General features: G+C 41.5%; 1 protein-coding gene across 3 annotated transcripts in view; it reads right to left on the bottom strand.

Moving 5' to 3' along the window:
• The window catches only part of CD47 (CD47 molecule), a 43,854-nt gene extending 23,867 nt beyond the window's left edge, over positions 1 to 19,987 (bottom strand). For 2 of the 3 annotated variants that reach the window (XM_055316429.1, XM_055316430.1), the window contains exons 1-2: positions 19,475 to 19,825; positions 7,629 to 7,976 (exon numbers count right to left, since the gene is read on the bottom strand). In XM_055316429.1, coding sequence (XP_055172404.1) covers positions 7,629 to 7,976; positions 19,475 to 19,523 — 397 coding nt within the window. In that variant the 5' untranslated portion in view covers positions 19,524 to 19,825. Of the gene's footprint in view, positions 1 to 7,628; positions 7,977 to 19,474 lie in introns of all 3 variants that reach the window. The other variant, XM_055316431.1, reaches the window with a different exon arrangement.
• Between the last annotated feature and the right edge of the window lie 5,813 nt (positions 19,988 to 25,800).

The following is a 25,800-nucleotide window of genomic DNA, read 5'->3' as shown; positions in this document are numbered from 1 at the left end:
TGGTCAACGTTCACAATAATATAACAACAGAATATAACTACATTATAAATTCTGTCTTAGAGATACCGGCTTTTCAGAATCCAGCATTTTGTCCTGTACACAGCAGAGACTCAATAGGATTGCTGTTGAAGGTTCTAATGGTCATGAGACAGTTCAGTGAATGAATGGAAGACGGTTTCATTTTTTGCAGATCTCTACCAAGAGACAGATTTTTCAGATACTCTGAATCAATACCTTAATTTCCAACTGTATTACCGAGTATCTTCCTGCGCCAAAGAAAACCTATTTTAATTTGGCCTCAAATCCTACCAGGGAAAAATTTTGCAAATAATGCTTAGGTTTTCATATCTAATGCCCAAAGGATTTGATAAAAGCTCTATGATCTAATGACTAGTCCTAATCAATTTATTTTCTCTATCCACTTTCTCTATTATTTTGTTTTGTCTACATTAACTCCTCAAATTCTCGCAATTATTATATGAGGAATTATTAACTCCTCCTTAATGCTGAGGAAACAGAGGCACAGTGAACCAAGGATCTCAGGTATCTTAAGTTTTCATGTCCCAATCAGACTTCTGATACCCCTCCACCTACTCCTCCACCAAATTTCCCCTCTCGGGTTTCTTAATTTTGGTAGTGCTGAATTTTCCAATTATTCAGACCAAAAACCTTAGAGTCATCCTTGACTCTTTGGTCTCTCACACCCCATGCCCAGTCTCAAAGCAAATATTGTGGGCTCTACATTCAAAATGTAGCCATTATCTGATCTACATGATCAGTAGATGTTTAAGATGAGCTGACAATGAAATGTTCTTTCACTGACCTCTCTTCCTATGCACCAAAACAATCTCAGGATATATTGGTTGAAACCTATTAAAATGAAGTGTGCTTGACCATGGTCTGACCACTCATTTTTCACTTCACAAATACTTATTGAAATCACACCATGGATAGGGTATTCTAGATACTTAAGGTCTGAGACAGTGAACATGGTAGGTGGGGCCATGGGTTCGAACAGGGGAGGAATTGAAGGTCAGATTTTTGTGGGTAGTAAGGAGAGGTCTCTGGGGTGTGAAACTGGATCTGAGCCACATGAAGACAGGGAAGAAGAGATACCAAAGGAATAGTTCAAGCAACTAAATGGTGGCCACTGTGGCTAGAATTTAGTGATATAAGAAGAGATGGGAAGAATCTTGCTAGGGCAAGATCATGCTGGGTCTTAATAGCTTGTTATGAGAGTTTGGATTTTATCGTAAAAGCAATGGTAAGTGATTGGGAAGCTCCAAACAGGAGAAAAATGACCATGATTCATCTAAAATCTTTGCCAGCCAGGTGGAGAATGGAATACAGAAGCAGGATTCATCAGAAAGTTGCTGCAGCAATCGGGTAGTAGCAGGAAGGTAGGATGCAATCCACAAAGCCTTGAGTATAGTGTTACTCATCACATTTAAAGACATAACAGGGCATTGTTCCAAAGAAGGTGACTAGAATGGGAATCCTGAAACCATAAGCAATGGCTGAAAGAACTGGGGATTTCAACTTTATAGAATAAGCAGCTTGGGAGAGAAATAGCACAGCTCTCCTCGTGAGAGAGCAACTACAGGTCTGCAAATTCTAGCCTGACTTCAGTTAGAACTGGAACTGCCTACTAATAGACCAAGATCCATTGGGTAGAGAGTTTCCCCATATCAAGCGTTCAGGTAAAAAAAAGTCTGAATAACTTCCTGGGGCATGATAGAAGTAATTCATGAATTACTAAACCATGAGAGAGACTAAATGCCTACTGGAGGACTCCAAACCTCTCTGTGGAAATAATAAGTGTGAGAGACATTTCCATGACATGCAAAGGGTGGGATTATAGAGCAAAAAGTACTATGGCCTAAGTGATTCTTAACTGAAACTTATCAGAAGGTTTAGTCAAACTTGAAACACTCTCTCCTCTCAGCCCCCACCCTGAGATTTTAATAAATTCTCCATGGTGAGTGTGTGTGTGTGTGTGTGTGTGTGTGTGCGTGCGCATGTGTATGTGCATGCATGGACGGAGTGTTCAGTCATTCTTTCAGTTCAATATCACTGGTGTACACCTCTGGCATCGTTTATTTCCTTTCACTGCCATGAATGTGCTCCTTCTCCCTAATTTGTTAAGGTGGAGAGTCTGAGGATCACCAAACTGGATATTCAAGAACCAAATGAGATGCTAGGAGAAAAAAAGGGATGTTTAAATAAAACCACTTATATGCCCATTAAGATATTGATTTGTTTTGGTACTATTGTCAGATGACTTTAACTCTTGTTCCTCAAAGTGAGAAAGGAGCCAAGATACTTCTCTGAGGTCCTTCTCAATTATGAATGTTTATGGCACTAAGAAAATAAACTTAAAATGAACTAAGAACAATATCAGATATTTTTCCACCTTAGGATTAAGAAAGATAATCCAAAGGCAATGCTCTTCCATTGAAGCTGTGGCTGACAACTCTTCCCATTACTCTTCCCCAATTCCTGTTCAGGTAGCGTGGGTCTCAGGAAGATGAACTCATTAGTGGAAAAGCAAAGAAATGATATTAAGAGGGTATGGTCTATGAATGAGTGTTTAAATTTTGTTTCCTAGACTAAGTAAAAACCCAGTACTTCATTTCCTTTATCACTATGTACAAAATGGGATAATTGGAAAAAGTGAAAAGATCACTCTAATCCATATAAGTGTGCCTTTCCTTCAGATAGACATGTGGTAAACCTTCACAAACACCAGTTTCCATAAAAGAAGATCACAATAAAATATACAACACTAAAATTCGAGCCAAAATTTTACTTGATATTTCAGGATTGTGATGATTTTTTTGATGTGTTGATTTGGCTCAGCTATAGTCCCTGGTTACTTAAACAACCCAAAATTCTAAGGTGGTTTCCCAAATCCCTGCTCCCTGCAATCAGCCTTTTGTAATTTCCTCCCCTTGAAGAAAGCATGGGATAGTGAACATGATGGATTTCATTCCCATGATTACTTTGTGTCATATGTCAAATGGGATTTTGATGATGTGATGAAGATGCCCAATCTGTTGGCTTTACAAAAGAGCAACTGCCTTTGGGAGAGAGGGGGAATCTAATCAAATGACCTTAAAAGGGTCTGTGCTATTCCTGGAAAAGAACATGTGAAAGGGATTCTACAAGAGGATGGATCTTCTCTGCTGGTGATACATATGGAAGAGGCCGTGTGGCAAGGAATGAGGCCACCTCCAGGAACTGAGAGAAGCCTCTAGAGGACATCCAGCAAAGAAACAGAGATCTTGGGATGCCTGCGTGGCTCAATGGTTGAGCAGCTGCCTTCAGCTCAGGGCGTGGTCCTGGGGTCCCAGGATCGAGTCTCACATCAGGCTCCCTGCATGGAGCCTGCTTCTCCCTCTGCCCATGTCTCTGCCTCTCTCTCTGTGTCTCTCATGAATTAATAAATAAAATCTTAAAAACAACAACAATAACAACAACAACACAGAGACCTCTGTCCTATAATCACAAGGAACTAAATTCTGCCACAATCATGTGAACTTAGAACAGGACCCTGAACTCCATATGAGAGTCTAAGCCAACACCTTGATTTTAGCCTCGTTAAGACTTGTGTGGGGAACCTAGTTACACCATGACCAGAACTGTGGTCTACAAAACTGTGAGCTCCTAAGTGGGTGCTGTTTGTTACACAGCACTAGAAAACTAATACAAGGATCTTGCAATGCTCTCATGTCAACATTATGAGCATAATGTATATCTGTTGATGGATGATGGAAATGGCAACCCTACTGAACTTGAACTTACCTTTTTTTTAATAATTTTTTTTAAATTTTTATTTATTTATGATTGTCACAGAGAGAGAGAGAGAGAGAGAGAGAGAGAGAGGCGCAGAGACATAGGCAGAGGGAGAAGCAGGCTCCATGCACCGGGAGCCCGATGTGGGATTCGATCCTGGGTCTCCAGGATCGAGCCCTGGGCCAAAGGCAGGCGCCAAACCGCTGCGCCACCCAGGGATCCCTGAACTTACCTTTTTAAACAAAACCTTAATAACTTACTTGGAGAAATGTAAGATTTTAAGCCTCCAAGTTTGTATATTATTAATATAGATATCAATAACAAATTTTTAGAACTATTATTTACATTTAGTATTTTATTATTTACAAGGTGTTTTCAAAGAAACCATAACTGAGGTGGTAAAAATCTTGGGTTTTGAAGACAGATCTAGGTTAAAATCCTGGCTGTGACTCAAGCCTTGAACAAGTACTTTAAATCTCATCTTTTTGCTCATCTGTCAAATGGTAAGACCTATATATACCTCCTAGAATTCTTGACAAGATCACATGACACACATATGTGGTATGTGCTCAAATAAATATTAGGTTATTTTATTGCTCTTATTTATATTGTTATCATTTCCTTCAAGTAGGGTCATATCTTAGTTATCACTGAATCCATAGTGTCTCGTACAGTGTCTGGCACATGGTAGGTACTCAATGAACCTTTTTAAGAAAGAGAGATATTAATTTATATACATCCCAAACAATTCTGTCATGGAGATGGTATCTTCATTTTACAGATAAAAAACTGAGGACCAGATAGGCTGTTTCTCAACCAAGTTTTCTTAAACTAGAAAATGGTGAAATATAGGAAAAGCTTTCTAAATTCACGTCCTGTGCTCCTTCCATGGTATGATACCAGAGGTATATAAAACTCTAATTCATATATGATGTTTCCATATATTCAGTCCTAGTGTTCGAAAAAAGGAACACAAATGGTCACCATTACTCCATATTCCACCAAGTAGATTCTCTATGAAATACTTTCTATTCCTTCTTTATGCCTACATTTGCAAAAAAGCACAATATAGTAAAAATGGATTCTATTGCCTAAGTCCCCAAAGTCCATATGATGGGTAAGTATCTCTGTTTTCTACAGTAAGAGTCCTGCCTCAAATTAACATTTTTGAGCAGAGGAGGTTTATTTCTTCTTCTAGTCAAAAATGGGTATAAAATAGAGACAACACCAGATGCTGGCAAAGATGTGGGGAAACTAGATCGTTCATATGCTGCTGATAAGAATGTAAAATGAAAAAACCACTCTGGAAAACAGTTTGGCAGTTTCTTTAAAAACTAAGTGTATACTTACATATAACCCAGTAATCGTACTTCTGGGCATTTATCCAGAGAAATGAAGAAGACTATGTCCACATAGAAACCTGTACACGATTGTTCACAGCAGCTTCATTTGTAATAGCCAAAAGCTGGAAACAACCAAAATGTCCTACAATAGGTGAATGGTTAAACAAGCTGTGATATACCCATACCATGGAATACTACTACTTAGTCAAAAGAGAGAGACAGAGAGAAAGAGAGAGGGAGAAAGAGAATGAACTATTGATACACACAACTTGGATAGTTTTCAAGGGCACTGTGCTGAGTGAAAAAAGCCAATCTCAAGATACTGTATGATTCCACTTCTACAACATTGTTGAAATGACAAAATCACAGCTACAGAGAACACATTAATGTTTGCCAGGTCAGGGGTAGTTGGGGGGAAGTGACTATCAAGAGGCTGCACAAGGGAGATCTTTGTGTCAATGGAGTAGTAGTTCTGTATCTTGACAGTGGGGCTACTTACTTAAATATACACATGTGATAAATGACAAAAAAATATACACACATCGTACCACTGTGAATCTGCTAGTTTTGATATTTTACTACAGCTACATAAGAAATCATCATTGGGGGAAACTGGGCAAAGAGTAGACAGCACCTTTCTGTTCTATCTTTGTAATTTTCTATGAATCTTCAATTATTTCAAATAAAACTCAGTACAAGGCCCAACGTCTGAGACTTCTGGTAGAGTTTTCTACATTCTCTGCAACAAAACAATACCTTCTCATTTTAATGGCCCGAAAGGTAAGCACACCTCATTTTTTCATAGGGTACTTTGAAAATAAACCAAAAACAAGATAAAATAATCACACTTTTATAAAATTATAAGCTTCATCTTACATATTGGTATTTCTTTCCTATCTTCATTCCATCATCTAGCTTTTCAAATTTCATATCTAGAGTTTAGTAGTCTGCCTCTCAGTGACTGACACTACACTCCAAAATTACTGCTTCCCGTCTTATTTCTTCGATCTCATGAAAGTATTCCTTCAGAAAAATTTCAGCTAGGTATTAGATTATCTAATTCCAGCCACTCACAGTGTTTGAATGATTAGACCCTGCTGAAAGGTATATGTTTTTTTAAAAAGCTCCTTAGAAAAAAAAATAATAAAAAAAATAAATAAAAAACTCCTTAGTCCAAATTAATATCAAATTAATAAAAGTTACAATATAAGAGGTTCCTAAGCAGAAACACCTCCCAAATTCTGCTAGCTAGCTCTAAGCTACCTCCTGCCATTCGTCATTGCACAAAAATCCCTCTCACAATATCCCAGGCAAGCTTCAACAACTTGATATCTTACTTTATAAAATAAACATCCCAGGAACACAACTAATATCTGCAAAGCATTTTTGTTTACATAGAACTTACAAGAAAACTCAGTTGATGCTCATTACATTGTAGAACACATAAGAGCAGGTATCTATTTTCATCCCCTTCCCAGAGATAAGGTAATTTGAACTCAGAAAAGAAACTTCTCAAGATCATATAGGCAAATAATTAAATTGCAGAATAGGGGATAGAATTCAGATCTCCTGATTCCTAATCCTAAACCATGTCAAAATATTCCATCAAACTAAACAGCCCATCTCAATCTAGTAACAGACATTTTATAACTATGAACACTAGAACAATAGAGGGCAAAGAGTTGATCCAATTGAATTGTTCTGGTCCCATCTAAAGCAGAGGTTCTCAATGTATGGTCTAATCCTAAAATCATGTCTAGTGATTGTAAACAAATATTTCAAAACAGAGAGTCATAATGCACTTGTATGTGGTTTAAGAAATCAGCTGGCACAGAAAGAATAGAAAAGAAAGCAGGCTGTTTACTTCAGCTAACTATTGCTTTATACAACTCACCAAGCCAAGTTTGTGAAGAAAGGGCAGGCTCATGGTGCTATAATCAAGGCTGAATTCAAATACACTGAATTGGAACTCTAGTTCTTCTGAATCTTAGCCAATGAAAAAAAAAAAACACCAAAACAAAGCTAAGCATAGGAAACCTCAAGGACTCATCCATGATAATCTGGTTTTTCAATCTCCTGATTCTTCTATTCTATTCTTTGCAAAGGGGACATGTCTGGGACTTGTCAACCCTTGATCAAAGTAAAAGGTTTTTTAAAAAGGCCAAATAATAGGTAAGAGGCTGGAAAATAAATCACATGAAAGAAAGTACTTCAATGACCTCAAGGCTGCTCACCCCAACAGAATAGTTCTTCGACTAAAAGTTTGAGAACCACACAATATACAAATTAACAACAAAAATTTTACTCTGGAAGATAGAAGGCAAATACAGTAAACCTCATGATCTTAAAGGTGCTAAACATCACATCAACATTTATTATTAATAGCCTGCTTTTTGATTCAAAGGAGTATCCAGCCCCATTTTGTCCCCTTTCTAACAGTATCAGGATGCTACAGGACAAATAAATGGAAAGGTTTTATAGAGATCTTACCAATTCGATATTTTAATTCTATGATGGTTTCGCCTTCTCTGCTTAATTCAGTAACTTCACAAGTATAGTTTCCTACAACAGCTTCTTCCTTACTCATCTCCAAAGAGGCAATGCCATTCAGTAATTTCTGTGGTACGATTTTTGTACTCTTAAACTTATCACCGTGAGTGGTCTTTTGTACAGCTCCATCAAAGGTGAAGATGTCTTTTCCTCTAAACTTCCACTTTACATACATCTCATTAATGTTTGTGGCCTCCACATTATTAACAAAGCATGGGATGATAACACTTTCATTGCAAGCAGTGTATTCTACAGATTTGGTTATGTTAAATATTAGCTGAGCCGAACCTGAAAAAGAAAAAGAAAATTGTTTAATTTCATTATAGGATTCTATACTTTAAGTTGTTACAGATACTTAAGATAAAGAGCAGTATTTCACTTGTTCATTTAAGCAAACAGTAAAACTATAGGGAAGACAGGCAAGGTAAAAAGAAATCCAAATTATTTTAATATTAATGTGCACAGCTGGTAGACAACATTTTAACTTTTCCTTATTCAATCTCAGTAATACAAAGTATACATTGCTATGCATCTTGGGAATAAATTCAGCAACTCTGTTGGAACATGCAGGTGTAGTATCTGGCTTTGGAAGCTTTGAAGTAATCATTACTGCCTACTGATATATGTAGAAAAATACCGTCCTTACCATGGGAAAATTTTGAACAGAAAATCAAACCAAATATTATATTCAGTCTCAACTTTGTATACTTCCTCCAAATAGAACTTGCTGAACTGATAGGAAGTTTATCTCTATCCTTATGTTGCATTTCCAAAAAAGATGACTGGGTCTACTAGACTTTAATACAAAAAAGTAAACCAAATGAATCACATCACATCTCTCCAGAAGGAAGGAAAGTCTTAGAATGCTAAGGAGAAAAAACATTCTCTGTGTCTATTTTCCCATTGCAAAATACAGACAGCAATAGTCATTTTGTATGTAAGTATTAGAAAGGATTATATACAATAGAAAGGCATTTTCCCACCCCTATATTTCACTGCAACTACGGAACAATAATTTCCAAATATATATTACGGGTATTCTTTCCTCCTAGAAACCATAAACCACTGGAACAAAAACTAAGAAACAAGTTAATACCAAGAGCAGATACTGCTAATAAATAGGGTATACAGTCGTCCTCTCTTACCCATGGTTATGCTTCTTGTGATTTTAGTTACCTGTGGCCATCCTCAGTGTGGAAGCAGATTATTCTCCTTCTGACACGCGGTCAGACAATCTATAGTAGCCTAAGTCTAGGTCACATCACATTGCCTACATCCTTCATCTCACCATGTAGGCATTTTATCTCCTTACATCATCACAAGAAGAAGGGTAAATACAGTACAATAAGTAAGTACATTGTATAATAAGTACAATGAAAGAGAGAGACCACATTCACATAACTATTATTACAGTGCACTGTTATAATTATTCTATTTTATTATGTTATTGTTTATCTCTTACTGTCTCTAATTTACAAATTAAGTGTTATTATAGATACATATAGAGTATATTTTGGATTGGTACTGTCTATGGCTTCAGGCATCCACTGGTGGTCTTGGAACGCATCCCCTACCGAGAAGGTGGGCTACTGTATTCCATCAACTCTTCCCTCTAGAATGAACTATCGTCGCCTTATAAAAGAGGGATTGCAAAAGTAAATCCAATCACTTACCTTTCATCTAACATGTACGAGAATATGGAGAAATTATAGCTGTCTTCCATACTGTTCAGCCATTTATCAACTCTTTTACCTAAGTAGTTAGCTGGCTCTTCCCTCAAAAAACAAAGCGCTAACAAATACAAATAAAACATCAACTTCAATAGTTCGTCCTTAAGATTTCTTCTTTCCACATTTATAAAATGGGAATAAAAATCAAGGGCATAGGATGTTAGTTTCCTAGGAACATAATTATTATTCAGTAACTGCCCACTGAGTTGAATGCTAGGATGCATAGTAGGACTTGGACAATCAGAAAGCCTGAGTACAAATTAATGAGTTTACTTAACTTTTCTATGCCTTAGTTTCCTCTCTGTGAGCGAGGATCAAAAACAAACACTGGGCTACTTCATGGAATTGTGATGAGCATCAAGGAGAAAATACCTGGGCAAGTGCTAACAATATTGTACTATAAAAATGAGGATCAATACTGTTAAGTTAGGTGATAAGCATTTTAATGTAATGATCTGGACTTTCTCTGACTGGCAGGTCCAAACTTTTATTTCTGGGGATTTGCAGTTTGAACTAGCCATGGGGATGCCCACAGCTCACCTCTTCCCACTTCTCTACATTTCTTGCCATCAAAATATTAGGAAGTGTCAGGCAAAAACTGGACTTCCAGCTGCATTTTTCAAAGTCTTGGGCTTGTGAATTATCTTCCCTGAGAAAGAAGCACTGGGGGTGGATGGGTGGGGGGAACTAGTGTGTACAATAAAGGAGAGAAGTCAGGGCACCTGGGTGGCTCGGTTGAGTATCCGACCCTTGATTTTGCCTCAGGTCATGATCTCAAGGTTGTGGGATCCAGCCTCGAGGCAGGCTCCACACTAAGTGCAGAGTCAGCTTGAGAGTCTCCCTCTCCCTCTGCCCTACCCTGCCCCCCAGCCCTCAGCCTAAGGCTCTCTCTTAAAAAAAATGAATAAATCTTTAAATAAAAGGGAAGGGAGAAAAAGCAAGATGTTGGAATCAGAAAGAAAGGGAAGTGTCAGAAAATACAGTGAAAGCTTTTGCAATGGACAAAAAGATTACTGAGTGTCCTTTCAATGGAGTGCTGGGAATTGTGTGACAAATTCCTTAGGAATATTTCATTCTGTAGGGAGGGCCCTGTGCCTTTCACTGTGTTTATCTGTCTGAGCTATTTTATAATTTTGGTAAGATTAATGGTAATGCAAATGATTTCTGTCCACAGAGATGCAAATAAACTTGTTCCACAATTCACTCCTCCCTGGTGGAAGAAGAGATTTCAAAAAATCATGTTTTATTGCCATGAGGATAATATTGCATCTATTTGAAAATTCATTTCAGCATTCCTGATTGCCTATAATTGTGTCTGGTCTCTCAATTTTCTTTTAAAACTGAGAAAGTTTTACCATCTTCCTTGTTTACTTGTTAATTAATGTGTAAAATAAAATCTTTGATACATGGTCATTTTGTGTTTGAGTCAAGATTAAAAAAATTCTTTCTAAAAACCACCTTTTAATAAAATAGATACAAGTGAAGAGCTCAGTTACCCTAGCAAACTTTTTTAGAAGGCTCCAAGTAAGGAAGTGGTTGGTGAAAACTCCACAATTTCATTTTTTGTTTAGAGAATGAGTTTTCTAAAGAGTACAGAAAGCACTAATTGCACTACATTATCTGTTGCAATAAAAGAATCTTATAGCTGAAGCAATTTAAGTAGAATAAATGCTATCAATAAAATTCAAAGTAAAATTGACCTAGATAAGCTGTAACTTGAATAACCCTTGCACTAATTAATAAATATAGTCCAAAAATGTCACTCCACCAGCTGTTAACTACAACTTCATCCTCTATAAACATTTATCAAAACAAACAAAACAATTAAGTAGTAAAATTATCTGATTTGAGTTTTCTCTCTTTTGCCTACTGCTTTCTGTTGAAACATCAAAGTGAAAAAAAGATTTAAAATATAGAGAGCAAATAAAAGCACATAGATAATTAATACAGATAAGGAAACTGAATAATCAAAATATGCCTATGGCTCCATGACGCAAGAGCTACACATAAATTAATAAATGAGGAAATAATTTTATATAAAATGCCAAAAATAGTAGACTTCACAACTTCTGTAAATACAGACCACCAACAAACCATTTCAGACTGCAGTCCTGAAAACAGCTACTGTATGTTGTAGAGAAGGCTCAATAATACATGGTAGTCACAGCAAACAAACCTAGCTCAGAAATGTACAGATGCAACATTTATTGAGGATAACCTGATCTGAAACATTGTGATATGATGAGGGGATACAATGATGGAAAAAAGCAGGAATTATCTTTTGGAAGCTTTCAATTCTCATTTTGAACAATGATATATACTTTTTATAACAGGAGGTCATAAGTGCTATCCAATGGCATGAACAAAGTGCTAAAGATGGGCAGGAGGGTAATCAGTCTTATAGATTTCTAAGAAAATTTGCATTGCCACTAGGGGAACAAGGGAAGATTGTCATAGCACTCATCCATTTGGGTCTTGAATCATTTATCTTTTTACATGTTCCATGCAAAACCTCTCTCTCCTTCATAACCCTTAAATCACTGCCCTTTTGCAAAAGCTTATCCTATACTCTCCAAAGAAGCTGTATTTCTTAATTTGAGTCCTTTAGATGAAAAGCCAGAAGCTTCCAATACTTCCCACCTATAAATTTACCTGCAATCCCCATTATTCATATCCCTCTCACCTTCCTCCTTTTTACAACTGCATCCCTTCACCAGTTAGTTCTCATTTCCACACCCACTAATCTCCCCAAAGACTTTCCCTAGTTCATGATCAGCTCCTACATCCCCCATACATTCATAGGTGTTTTTTTAACATATAAAAAAAATGCTTATTAGTCAACTTAAAAAAAAATCACTCATACTTGTTTCTCTCCTCCCTAGCATCCTAAAATAATAATCTAAATGCATTTCTTCACCTCTGATTCACTTCTTAAATATCTGCTTCCCAGCCTCTATCTCTTCTTCACTGCAACAGTTCTTACCAAAGCCCCCAATAATCCCTTGGGAAAAACTGAATGTGCAGTTTACTCTCTTATCTTGACTACTCTATAGGTCCTGAACCAGTAGGCAGCTCCTTTCTTGCTCTTATCTCTTGGCCTCTGTTACAGCTCTTGATTCTGAATTTCCTCTGCTTTGTCCACCTCATTACAGCTTTCCTTCTTTATTGAAATCTATTCCTTGATTTACAGTTAATATTAGGGTTCCCCTTAGAACTTCATATCCAGCACCGACCTCCCAACTCCCAGTTCCCCTGGGGCTCAGCATTCTCTCTTACTCCACAGTTTTAACAACCTATACACTTTTAAACTAGGCCCCAATAACTGCAGACCTAGACAGCCAACTGTCTGCTGTGTACTTCCACTTCAATGTACTACAGTTAATTCAAAGTCAACATGTCCAAAAATCAACTTACCCTCCACCTAACCTCCTCCCAAATCCTCACCATCCCAAGTATTTTTTTATTATCAGTTAACCAGACCTGGACCTAATAAGAGTCATGCTAGATTCCTCCCTTTCCTTAGCTGAGAATTCTTAATAGGCTTAATCTACTTAATGGTTCCTCAATGTCTGTTGTATGAATTAATTTATCATCTCTCTTTTAGGATATTGCCATAACCTCCTAACTAGCTCCCTAACTTCAGCCTCAATGTTTTCCCATCTCAGCCCCAATATATTTTCCACAGTTCTCAAAATAACTGTTCTAAATGCAAATGTGCACTCTTTTGCCTAATATACTTTAACAACTCCCCCCTCCCTGTTTCAAGCTAAATTCTAAGTGCATTAGCATGGAATACAAACTAGGTCTTTCATGATCCTGTCCAGTTCCACCTCCTGTACTCCCTCATTTCCAAACCCAAGCTCCAACCCTAATGACCTCCCGCAATTACGTGAATATGCAATGCTCTCTCATCTCCATGCCTTTGGACAGGCTGGCAAACACTTCTTCACCAAGTGTCCAGGTAAGAGCACACATGTGGAATCAGACTTTGGCTCAGAACTTACCACTTTCTAGTTGTATAACCTTTGACAAGTTATCTGACCTCTGTAGTTCAGTTTCCCCAACCATAAAATGTGAACTGAGGTAGTGTATACCTCACCAAGATTTTGTTAAGACTTAATGAGGTAATTAATATTAAGGTCTTATCGCAGTGCTTTCACATACATAGGAAATGTTCGATAAATGGCAGCTATAGTTTACTAACTTTGGTTCTTACTGCTAGAACATAATGGAGATGTTCAGTCCTATTCCCCTTTCCTACCAATGCTCAGTCCTATTCATTCCCTCCTCATTGACCCTCCCATTGCTCCCTGTTCAAGGGTTGTCACCGACTTACTACTGAATCTTGCAATTACTGTTTTACTTAACTGATCTCTCCATTAGGCTCAAAAGGTAGACAAACAAGGACAATGTCTTCAATTGGTATTCTATGGATCCAGGGTCCAGCAAGTATGAATCAATACATTCCTTGTAAGTGAAAAAAATTTAAAGTATGAATCCCAAGGAAGGAAAACTGTGAACTGTATCAGAGAAGACTTGCTCTTCTTCCATATGTCAAAAGAATCCACCACTGCTTCTCACTTCAATAGACCTGATTATGGAATCCAGAAACTACGTATTTTAATGAAAAATCTTGATCAAGTCAGTTGCAGACTGCATGGAAGAGTTTCTTAAAAATTACACAAATGTGTCTAGAATGATCTTCCTAGAGGATGATGTTTAAACTAGGTCTTGAAGGATGAGTATGAATGATATAGAAAAGGAAAGGCTTTCTAGGCAGAGTACATAACACGTGCAGAGGAATGAGGAAAGTGAATAATTGGAGGCAGAAAATTCTTCAAGTGAGCTCTAGGAAAAAGGGATGGTTAAGAAATATTGTAAAGGCTTCCTTGAATGTCATTCTGAGGAACTGGGACTTGATATTATAAGCCATAGCAAACCATGCAGATTTACTTGTATTTAAGCAGCATGAAGGGTGAACTGAGGACAAGAAGGGAGAAGGGAAAGGGAGATACATTAAGAAATCACTGCAATGGTCCAGATAATTGACACCTGGAGAGATGGCCGAAACATTACAGTAAAAATTACAATATCAACGTAAGTTGGATGTGGGAAATAAGGGAGAAGAGAAGGAATGAATTAAAATTGTTTACTAAAAGTATGTGTAACTAGTTAGATTGTGGATTTTATAGAGAAGAGATTTTGGGGATTTACAGGGGAATATTCTTTCAATATTTAATAGGCTGACTATCAAAATACCTGTGGTACAATGAAATGAAGATGCCCAGTAGATCCCAGGACATATGGATCTGGATTTAAGAAGAAAGGTCAGAGCTACGAAGACTTGGGAATCACTAAGATCATAGCTGGTAAGTGAAATTGTGAACATAAACAAGATTGCCCAGAGAGTCCCTGCAAAGCAAGCAGAGCAGGAATCAGAGAATAAAACATTGAGGAACACCAATATTTATAGAAAAATCATTAAAGAAGAATAAATCAAGGAAGTGAAAAAAAGTGAGAGATGCAAAAAAGCACCACTGTGGACATAAAAAAGAGAGTCTTCATGTGGACTGAACACATGTTAAATGGTATTAGTAAAAACGGCCTGTAGATTGAAAACTTTATCATTAGCTTTTTTTATCTACAATGTCAATAGACTAGCAGGATCAAAAGTCACACTGCATTTGGGAATAAATGGGAAGGAAGAATGAAGAAGCATTCTCCTTCAATACACTTTGCAGCGTAAAAAAGCATAGAGAAAAGACAATAGAAAAAGTGTAGAGTGTAGAGACAGGGACTAGGGCAAGGTTTTTTTTTTTTTTTTTGGTTCTTCTTGTTTATTTGTAATTTGGGGTAAAACCTGAACATGTGTGCAAGCTAGAGTGAAGGAGCCACTGGAGAGGGAAAGATCTAAGGTGAAAGGCTGAAGAAGAATTAAACTGATTGGACAGGTGTCCAAAATGGTGGAAGTGAAAGAGCTGTAGACAGATGAACCCTTCCTTGGAAAGGTTAATAGGTATACTTCTGAAACTGGGAGAGGGAGGAGAATGAGATGGTTGCTTAAGATATTGTAGATAAGTTTAGTAATGGTGGGAGGGAAGCTGAGAGAGTCCACACCACACATCACTATTTTTTGCAATAGAGTAGGAAGTTAATTATCTGCTTGAAATGGATGTTCAGGAATGGGGAAGGAGCCCAACAGTTACTAAGGTAAAGGAAACAAAGCTGGTGAGTAAAGATACCTGCTGAAAGTGAATCCTACCAGTCTGGCCATCAGATCAAGCCCCTGGTATGAAGAACTAGAGTCTCAAACCAGATCGGGTTAGAATTAGGGTCAAAAAGGAGGATTTAGACAGATCTCTCCTCAATAGAGACAAAATAAGGTCTGGGGTAAGGTAGGCATGTCCATAAGGTGTTTAGTTCTCACTCAAAGTAATCCCCCACTAGATTTAAAGTGGCCTTTTTAGAACAGAAGTGATAAACCTGGAATTACAGGGGAGAGAGCAGTTTCAAGTCAGTAACATCCAGAATCATGGGCTTATTGAGCACTTAAAACATACTGAATGTCATCAAGAGATTAAAACAAAGATCGCCACTCTTTATAAACTACATTTTAAGTTATTGAGAGGCATACAGTCTGAAAATGTATGTTTTACCCAAGAGGGCCTTGCAAAGTACTTAGAACATGGCATGGGCTTATACACGATTGCAATGGAAAAAGTAGTTTTGACAGACCCTGCACTTGCCAAATGCCTTGCCTTTAACCCATTAAGTGTGACATGTATTCAAATATGCACATTTATTCTCTTAATGTGAATTTCAAACACTGGGGTTGACCAGATTCTGAGTCTTATATAACTGTCCCATAGATAATGAATGTAATATTCAGAGGAGAGTGTAATTTATAGTTTCTGTTTCAACTCCACGTAACTATGAAGAAGGAAAATATCTAGGTTCTATACTGCTTTAGTTTAGGTATATCAGGATCAAATTTCTTGGGTTTAATGTATTTTTTGCTTTAGCACTACAATGAGTTTAAAAAATTCATCCTACACTATTATTCTTGTTCTTCTAACATGGAAGAACTATCTGCACTAGGACACAAAGTAAAAGCTACCTTATGACAACTCAAGACTGCATTATATTAGGCTGAAACACGAATATCAAAATACACAGATTTTTATCTTGTATAAAAAACTAACAGCAAAAACCTAAAAGGTGGCTAAAATAGTCATATGAAAACTGTATCACAAAAAGGACATTAAAGTTTTAAAAACAATGCTTTTACAGCTATAGGTAAATTAACATTAAGAAATGTAAACTTGGTTTTAATAACATGAGTAATTATTGTGAACTTAGAATATTTATCACACTTGGGGGAAAAAAAAACACCTATTTTTCTTCTTTAGAACCTGGCCTTTCAAATCTCCATTAACAACTCAGTGGCAAAGATAAAACATCTGCCAAAATACAGATGACAGCATGAGCAAGTGTCCTAATGGCAGGCATTTAGTGTAATGCTTTAACACACTGCTTCTAGACTGCTGAGGTGGCCCCATTAATAAATACTTTTAAATAGGCATTTACTTCCTTAAAATGGCAACTTGTGTTTAAAAGTAATATTCTTTAAAAGAAAACATTTTCGTTTAAGCAAGACAAATTACTACTCAACTTAGACAATAAAACTGTTTTTTAATCATGTATACCCTTGATTTTAAAAACTCATTGTGAACAAGGAAAAATCATTCAACCACTAAAAAGACCGTCCATGTCACCGTCATTATTTGAGTCAAGTTTTGTTTGCCAGTTACTAAAAACCACTGGAACTGCTGATGTGCTTTTAAACAAAGTACAATTGGATTTGCAGGGGAGGGGGGAGGAAAGGAGCATAGTAATTCATTCTGTGTCTTATAAACCAATAGGGGAGTTGCAGTTTGCCTTTAAGTAGAGGGAAGGAGCATATCAGGTAGTTTCTTTTACCACACAGGTCAACTGAAACTGAGTGGCAAAGGCAAAAAATGACTTTATCAATCATCTATAAATGAAACTGAAAGCAAAATCAAACTTCAGTACAAATAAATGTACAAATCTGTGACTTTATTACTCATTTTGAATTCTAAATTCAGTCTCAAATACGCCGGTCGATAATGACTGGTGTTCTGAGACTATTATATCTTCATACATGTGCTTTTAAAACTATGTATTAAACAGACACGAAACCTATTGTAGCTTATGACAAACACTATCACTTCCTCTTTTATATTCGACACTTTAACAGAAGTCAAACGTATAATACCTTTTTTCAGGTTACTATTAACTAAGTACAATAAAATACTATAAATTGCGAATTCTGTGACTCTGTAGGGGCTTGAGCACATTAATATTGCATGTAAATGAGTGCTAATTATATGACTTAACTATTATTAAATAAGGCCTAGCAGAAATCCTATTCCCCAAAGTACTATTATAGCAATTCTTTCCCATCTGCTTGAAAACAGGACCACTGCTTTTTAAAATAGTAAATTATTTACATTTTTTTATTCTTTAGCTTTTGTTGCCAGTGGTCTGAGTGATACTTTATTAAAATGTGTAATCTGGTTCAATATGAAGGCTTTCTGATCATATAACAGGTTTCCGAGAGTACTATTTTCGCCATAGTAATGGTGGTAAAGGCAATAAGCCATTAATGCTGATGACAAATACCACCTTATCTAATTATCAACACTTCAGATAATAAGGATGTCATCAACAGCTCCAACAACCCAGGATGTTTCAGAGATTGGAGCAAGTGGCAAGCGAGGACCTAAAGGAATAACTGAAATGGCTTGAAATCACGAGCGTTTACAAATGGCACAGCGAGGCTAATAATCAGTCTAAAACGTAATTAACTTAGCATTCTAGAATTAAATGTAACAACTGTATTTCACTGTTACTCAAACTCAATACTGGATCTTACAAGTTCACAGAAGACTATAGGGATGTAAAGTGGGACAGGCACCGCAGGACCACGAAGATTCCCATTCCTCACTTTTTACAGACGAATCACACGTTTTGTTTTTGTTTTTGTTTTTTTTAAAGCATAATGGATTCCAAAAGCCTGGGGGGGGGGGCGAGGAGGGGGGGGGGGAAGCAAACGCCTTTGGCGTTGAAAGACACCAAAGCACCAAAGCCCACTCTGCTGCAAATGTGTTTTGACTGGAGGTTCGAGTCTTCATATTTCCAGCGAGATCCGGATTGCTATTAAAATGGCTCAGCCAAATAAAGCGGAAAAACTTGAACGTACGATTTGAACTGTAATAAGTGGCTGATAGGGCGTGGGGGTAGCGAGAGCTTTCCAGGTAGCTTATTTCTAGGGTTTTTTAAAAAAAATAAAAAGAAATAAAAAAAATAAAATAAAATAAATAAAAAGGCGGCCAGAAGATTCTTCTGCCTACACGCTGGGCTGGAGATGCAACTTCATTGCTCCTTTAGGTCTCCTTTAAGTGCTCCGCTGCTGTGGGAGGGCAAGCGGGAGAAATCCCGTCTCGCAGACTTCGCCAAAATGCGCACTTGTATCGCAGGAGGCCCGGGCCCTCCCCCTCTCCCTCCTGCGCCCCCAAACACGCTCACGCACCGAGGAAGAAGAGGGGCGCGAGGAGGGGGGCCCTCGCCGCTCCCGGTGGCCGCCCCTCGCCTGCCATCGCGCCCTCTCCGCGAACAGTCCAGCGGGGCGCGGGGCGCGGGGCGCGGGGCGCGGGGCGCGGGGCTCGGCGGCGGCTTCCTCGGGGCGAGCCCGGGCGGTGCAGGGCGCGGAGGGCGGGCATCCCGGCTGCCAGCCCCGGGCCGCCGAAGCCCCGCGGAGGGGCGGAGGGGCGGAGGGGCGGAGGGCAGGAGGGCAGGAGGGGAGGAGGGGAGCCGGGGAGCCCGGGAGCCCGGGAGCCCGGGCCCGCCGCCTCCCACGCTCGCAGCCGGGGCGCGCAGGGCCCGCGCAGCCCGCGCAGCCCGCGCTCCGAGCGCCGCCGGGGCGCAGCCCGCACAGCCGCGGGGCCGCCGCGCCGGGGGACAGGGGCCACTCACCGCAGCACGCCGAGCCCAGCAGCAGCAGCAGCGCCGCCAGGGGCCACATCTCCGCGGCCGCCGCGGGGTCGCCGCCGGCGCCGCCGCAGGTGTCTGGAGCAGCCGCGGCAGCTGGGAGAGGCAGGACCGGCCGCCGCCACCACCGCCACGGGCTGGACCGGACGCCGCCGTCCGTCACGAGCAGGTCCCGCCGCCCAGGCTGCTTGGCCGCGCGCGCGCACGCGCGCTCCCGCCGCCCCACGCCCGCTCCCCTCCCTCCCTCCCTCCCTCCCTGCCTCTCCCGCCGTGCGCGCCGCGCACGCGCACTCGCCCCCGCCCCCGCCGCCGCCCCCGCCCCCGCCCCCGCCGCCGGGATTGTTGACGCGACGCGCTCCTGCTCCGCGGGGCTCCGGTCCCCACTCCAGTCCGCTCCGACGAGGCCTGGAGCCCACGCCCTCGCCCACGCCCCGCGACCCCGCGGCCCCCGGAGCCTGAGTGTGCCCCCCGCGCCCCTCCGCGGTTCTCCCCGCCTCAGGCCCGCCCCCCTCACGCTTCAGGAGCGCCGCCAGGGGCCGCTCCCCGCTCCCCGCTCCCCTCCCGGCCCCGCGTCCGCCCGCGCGCCGCGCCCCCGCGGTGCCCCCGCCCCTCCCCCTCGGCTCACGCCGCGTGGGGGCGTCGCGACGCTGCCCGGCGCTCCGGGAGGCCGCGGCGGGGGGCCCGCGGGCTCGGGGCGCTCTGCCCGGTGGGCCCGGCGTGCGCCGCGGGGGCGGGCTCCGGGCGCGCCCTCCCGCCTCGTCGGCAGCGGCTTCCTCCTGGCTCCGGTGCCTCAGACCGCGCGGCCGCGGGGGCGAGCGCCTCTAGGTGTGGCCCCCGCCGGCCCCGGGCAGGCAGGCAGGCGGGGTCGGACGCGACGCCCGAGACTTCCCGCCCAGGACCCCCTGGAGCCCGGTGAGTGACCCGCCGACCCGCGCAGCCCTGACCGCTGTCGGGGCGCTGCGTGCTTGCAAGGTGGGTTCCAAAGGGGGACGGGGACTTCGGCCGTCTCACCGAGTCACGCAGGACGCATCGTCCATCCCGGAGCAGACGCTCTGCCTCGAACACTCCACCCGAAGTGATGAACTCTCTTGTCACAAAGTCAGGCTCCGGCGGCTACTCTAATGGGAGCGCCTCCCTGTCGGCTCCCTAGGCCGTACCTGACGGAGAAGAATGCAGTTTCCCACCCCAACATCCCACTCCTCCAGATCCTCTCAATCCGTGGGACTCCTTCATTGCACCCCATCCGCACAGTAAAAAAAAAAAAAAAAAAAAAAAACACCAGAAAATAAAATTGCCCCTCTCTGACTCTGTAGCGGTCTATTGTATACTTGTGTGACTTTTTCCTATAGATTTTGTGTGTGTGTGTGTGTGTGTGTGTGTGTGTGTGAACCTCTTCTTCAGGTTTGAAAGAATCCTCAATTCTTTCAAATCACAGAATATTGTAAGCATTCCCTCCTCCACGACTTCCGGTAGAACTGGGAAAACAGAAGGGGCTTAATAAATGTGTCGATGTGACTTGAGGCAAGCGTTGTTCCAGGGAAGTGTGATTGTTTTTTAATGATGAGGAAAAGAAAGAAAGAAAGACAATTGCCTAGCAGATATCTCACTAAAACAATGGTTAATAATTATGGTGGTAATGATTTGAATGGCAGCCTTGACACCCTGAGGCTACCAAAGGGACTGATGGACTCTCCTCCAACTGCTGCTTATATGGATACAAAAGAATCATCCACCAGACTTTGAGCATTCAGGACATCGTGTATCACAGAGCAGCTGGTTGGCTAAATAAGGCTGTCAGCTGTCCCTGAGACCAACCGACCCCCCTAAAGCTGAAGAGTGACTGGGAAGGACTGTCCCCAATCTTCAGAGGTAGAGATTGAGGGATGCTCCATTTCATCCCGGGAGCTGCTGAGGCTGTGTGCTTAATGTAGCTCTGTGCAGAAAACGCAGTAGATTTAAGTCCGTGAAAGACGGGTCACCTGCGTGACCATCTCCACTCTTGGGAATGTGTTTCGATGGAGCAGGAGGAGGCCTATTCCACGAGAGAGAACCCAAGTCTCTCTTAGATAACCTTGGGCTCCTTCATCCAGTATTTAACCACCTTACATTTATGTTTCCCTCTTAATGCCCCCAAGCCTTTTTATTTGGATTTTGAACTCATCTGATCTTTATAGAAGGGGTTTTTTTTTTTTTTTTTTTTTTGGTGGGTTGTTGGGGGGCAGTGGTGAAAGGCAAGGGAGTAATATATTTTAGAGTGTTTCAAGCAGAGGTAATTCACATTAGATTTATCATCTAAATGAATCTTTGTAACAGCTTGGAAATGGGTATTATGATCTCCATTTTAGCAATGAGGAAACCAAGGGAAAGAGGGATAATGAGCATTTTGCCCACACTTATATGTGATACTTCTCTCTCTGTCTCTCATTTATGTCTGTGTCCCTTCTCCTCTTTTTATCTCCTCCAAAAAGCCTTTCTCAATCCTACTTTTCTTCTTTCCTAGAAATCTCCACCACGTGGGCAGTCTAATTACTTCTTCCATTATACTTTGGTCACGTTACTAATGTGTCAATACATATTTCTTTCTGCATATCTGTCTCCTATCATGTCGGCTAGGAGAAAACGAATTTTTTCCCCAGGTATATTTGCATCTCCATGGGCTGGCACAATGCCTGGTCAAGACCTAAAGGCTCTATGTATGTTGGCTCAATCAAGAGAAAACCGTGCTGGAAGTAGTATACAGAAAACTTTAGCCTAGGTTTGAGTTACGGCTCTAGCCATATACTACTAGGTGACCTTCGACAAGTTGTTTAACTCTGAGTCCTGGTTTCCTCATCTGTAAAGCTAGATGATAATAATAGACGTTAACTCTTCAAACTGCCTTGAGAGTGTAAGTTAACACTTTTATAGTTACGTGGGACAGAGCCCGGTATATGCTAAGCACCCAATATTAGCTCTTATTATTACAATCTCCTTATAGTGAGGTGGTTTTCCTAGAATGGCAGTGAAAATTATTATTAAAACAATCACCGGTTGCTGGTCTGGAGCCTTAAAGAAGTACTGGGACTTGGCAAAATTTCTACAGTTTGATTCAAGCTAGAGGCACATGTCTGTACCCAGTGGGTAGCCCTTAATCCTCTTGCTTTTCTGCACACTTTGTTAGTGACTGAATGCTGAGTGGCCCACATCTCCGACACCTGGCTCAGGGCCCAGTGTCCTAGGGTGTTATTTCAACTTGACCTAGTTATTAAAGCATAGGAGCTTCAGTCATCAAATAAAGCAGTTATAGCAAGGAGGGTCTGTGCTCTCTGGTTAAGGACTAGGTTTGGTTGGGTAGGCAGCTGGAAGATACTGCCATGTGGTTGGAGAGATGGAGTTGGTTGGTGCAGGGAAACAGAAGGAAGACTTTAGCAGCAGGAAATGACCTGCCTAGACTGTGCTTCAATTAGAAGCAGATATTAGAAACTGCCTCCAGGTAGGAGGACAGCAGGACTTGAGGGTTCCAGGTAAGGAATATCCTACCAGAGACATGACAGTCAGCTCTAGGGTGAGTTTCCTTCTGGATGTCAGGTGTGCACAGGTTTGTTTTGCCTAAGTTGGGGGAAGCACAGCATTTCCTGCCTCACCTCCTCGTCCTCCTGCAGCTGGAGGCTCCTCATGTAGGGGGCCCACACTCAAGACAGCTGGAAAGCACTAGAGAAAGCCAGCTTCAAGGTTAGATTGCAGAATCACAGCAGGCTTACATCTTTGAGAGCACATAATGTTTAGGGTCCTGGGAAGGCCCCTCTGTATCTTGGCTCCTCTGTGAGTGCAGATAACACACATGTAGTGGGCACACACTATGCACCAAGACCTCACTGTACTAGTGTATTTATTTTCTATTGCTGCCAGAACAAATTTCCAGAGATTTAGGGGCTTAGGGCAACACCCATTTATTATCTTACAGTTCTGTAGGTCAGAAGTCCACTGGACTCAGCTGGTTTCTTTGCTTCTGGTCTCAGAAGCTTGCTGCTTTCCCTTCTGGAGGTGCTAGGGGAGAATCCATTTCCAGGCTTATTCAGGTGGGTTGCCAGAATTCAGTGTCTGAGGTCCCCATTTTCTTGCCGGCTGCTGCCTGGGGGTTAGGGGTGCTGCTTAGCATCTAGAGGCCTCTTTTCGGGTCATTGTGTTTTTCGTTGCATGTGGTCTCTGAACATCTCAGAGCCAGCAGTGGTATGTTAAATCCTTCTTACGTAGTCATGTCTCTTCTGCCTCCCCTTCTTCTGCCACATTTGTGTGACGGACTCTTCTGCCTTCCTCTCCTCTCCTACTTTTAAGTGCTCAAGTGATTAGATTGGGCCCCTTGGGTAATCCAGGATAATCTCCCTATTTTAAGGCCTGTAGCCTTAATCACATCTGCAAACTCTCTTTTGCCATGGAAAGCAACATATTCACAGGTTTGCAGGAATTAGGGCTTGACAATCTTTGGGAGGCATTATTCTGTGTGCCACAGTGAGGTTCTTTGAGGTTCTTTTCATATTTATTCCCTTAATCTTCGTAACAGCCCAATAAGGGAAAAAGCATTGTTCATACCCACTGTGTATGAGGTTCAGAGAGGTTTACATCACCTGCAGAAATGGTGGACTAGAGTTTGAATCTTGCTTCAGAGCTCATGCTCCTTCTTCTGGAGACAAGAAGTATAGGAAGCAAAGCTGATGTGTGATCTGTCATTCTCACTGCAGTTCCCACTACTGGTCCACTAGTGCTGCTTCTCAATTTAGTGAGGGTGTCACCAACGTGTCCGCCAGATTTCCAGCTCTCCTCCTAGGCACAGAGATGTGTAACCAATGGGTCTCAGAGAAAACAGATGGCATGCTCAAATAGAGTTAGAGGAGATTAATAAAGGGACTGTTTACCAGGGTGTAGGCAGGGTTAAGGGAAACCAGTAAGGAATGGCCAAGTGCCGTTAGCTAACAACAGCTGTTCTCCCCTCCTCCACACCCCAGGTGTCTGGTCTGGAAGAAGTGGTTACCAGAACCCTGAGAGAAAGGAAAGACAGGAGGAGGGCTGGCAGGCAGGACAGCTTTGGTGGAGGAACCAAAAGGGTTCCTACTACCAGCCTTGAGGAGAGGAAGGATGGCAAAGTAAGTACTCCAACTTGACTCTCCTCCTCCTACCTCTGAACTCCTGCTGTGGGTCAGTCTCAACCAGAAACCTAGAGGGAAATGAGGCTGTTCATACAATTCTCAAAGCTTAGCTTCCCAGGCTCAGAGCAGAGGAGAACTGACCTGAGGGGAGTACCCAGCACAGCTGCACTGTCTCTTCCTGTACCCTTGAGCTTGGGTGTGATGATGTGACTTACTTTGCCAAGTGTATTAGCACCTTAGAACTATCTTAACAACTACAAACGAGGGGACTTAAAACAAGAGAAATGTATTCTCTCATAGTTCTAGAGACTAGAAGTCTGAAAATAAGGTATCAATAGAGCCATGCTTCCTCTGAAAGCTCAGCTAAGAATCCTTCCTTGCCTCTTCCTAGCTTTTAGTGGATCCTGATGATGTGGTTATGGAATGTGATTGGGGTCCAGAGCCAACTGCCAAGAAAGAATTCTTGAGATGTCTCACATTTGATGAAAAAAAAAAGTGGTTTTATTAAAACCCAGGGACAGGGCCCAAAGGCATAAAGAACTACTGCACCAAGGTTGTGAGGAGTGTCTGATTACAAACTTGGGAGTTGGGGGAGTTAAGGACAAAGAGAAGTATCCAAAAGGACTTTCATATGCTAAAAAAGATTCTCAGGATACTGGAGGCCTGGCTGTAGCCTAGCAAAAGTGTCCCCCACCCCTCCCCTTCCCCACCCCCCCCCCCCCAGCCCAAGGCATTAACATTAGGATAGTTGGAAGTTTCAAAGGAGAAATGTTATATACTCTTCCTATTTCAACTATTTGTCGATGAGCTGCAGGTTATAAAGAAATTTAATTTGGGGGTTCCTGAGTGGCCCAGTCAGTTACATGTCTGCCTTCAGCTCAGATCATGATCTCTGGGGCTTGAGCTCAAGCCCCACATCAGGGCCCTGCTCAGTGGGGAGTCTCTTTCTCCCTCTGCCTCTGCTGCTCTTCCTGCTTGTGCTCCCTCTCTCTCTGTGTGTGTGTTAAATAAATAAAACCTTAAAAAAAAAAAGAGAAATTTAATTTTAATTTTATTTACATTCCTTTTTGACTTTGTTTCCTACATCACTGTGGAAGGGATGGTGATGTTAGGGCCCCAGGGAATTGAGTCAATGGGTTTCCGAAAGTTAGGCTATTGATAAGAATGCTTTTTCCTTATAAATCACTA

Source organism: Nyctereutes procyonoides, unplaced genomic scaffold (genome assembly GCF_905146905.1).
Source record: "Nyctereutes procyonoides isolate TBG_1078 unplaced genomic scaffold, NYPRO_anot_genome, whole genome shotgun sequence".
In the NCBI taxonomy this organism is placed as follows: Eukaryota; Metazoa; Chordata; class Mammalia; order Carnivora; family Canidae; genus Nyctereutes; species Nyctereutes procyonoides.
The sequence above is the reverse complement of the archived record's forward strand: the minus strand, read 5'-3'. Positions and strand labels throughout refer to the sequence as shown.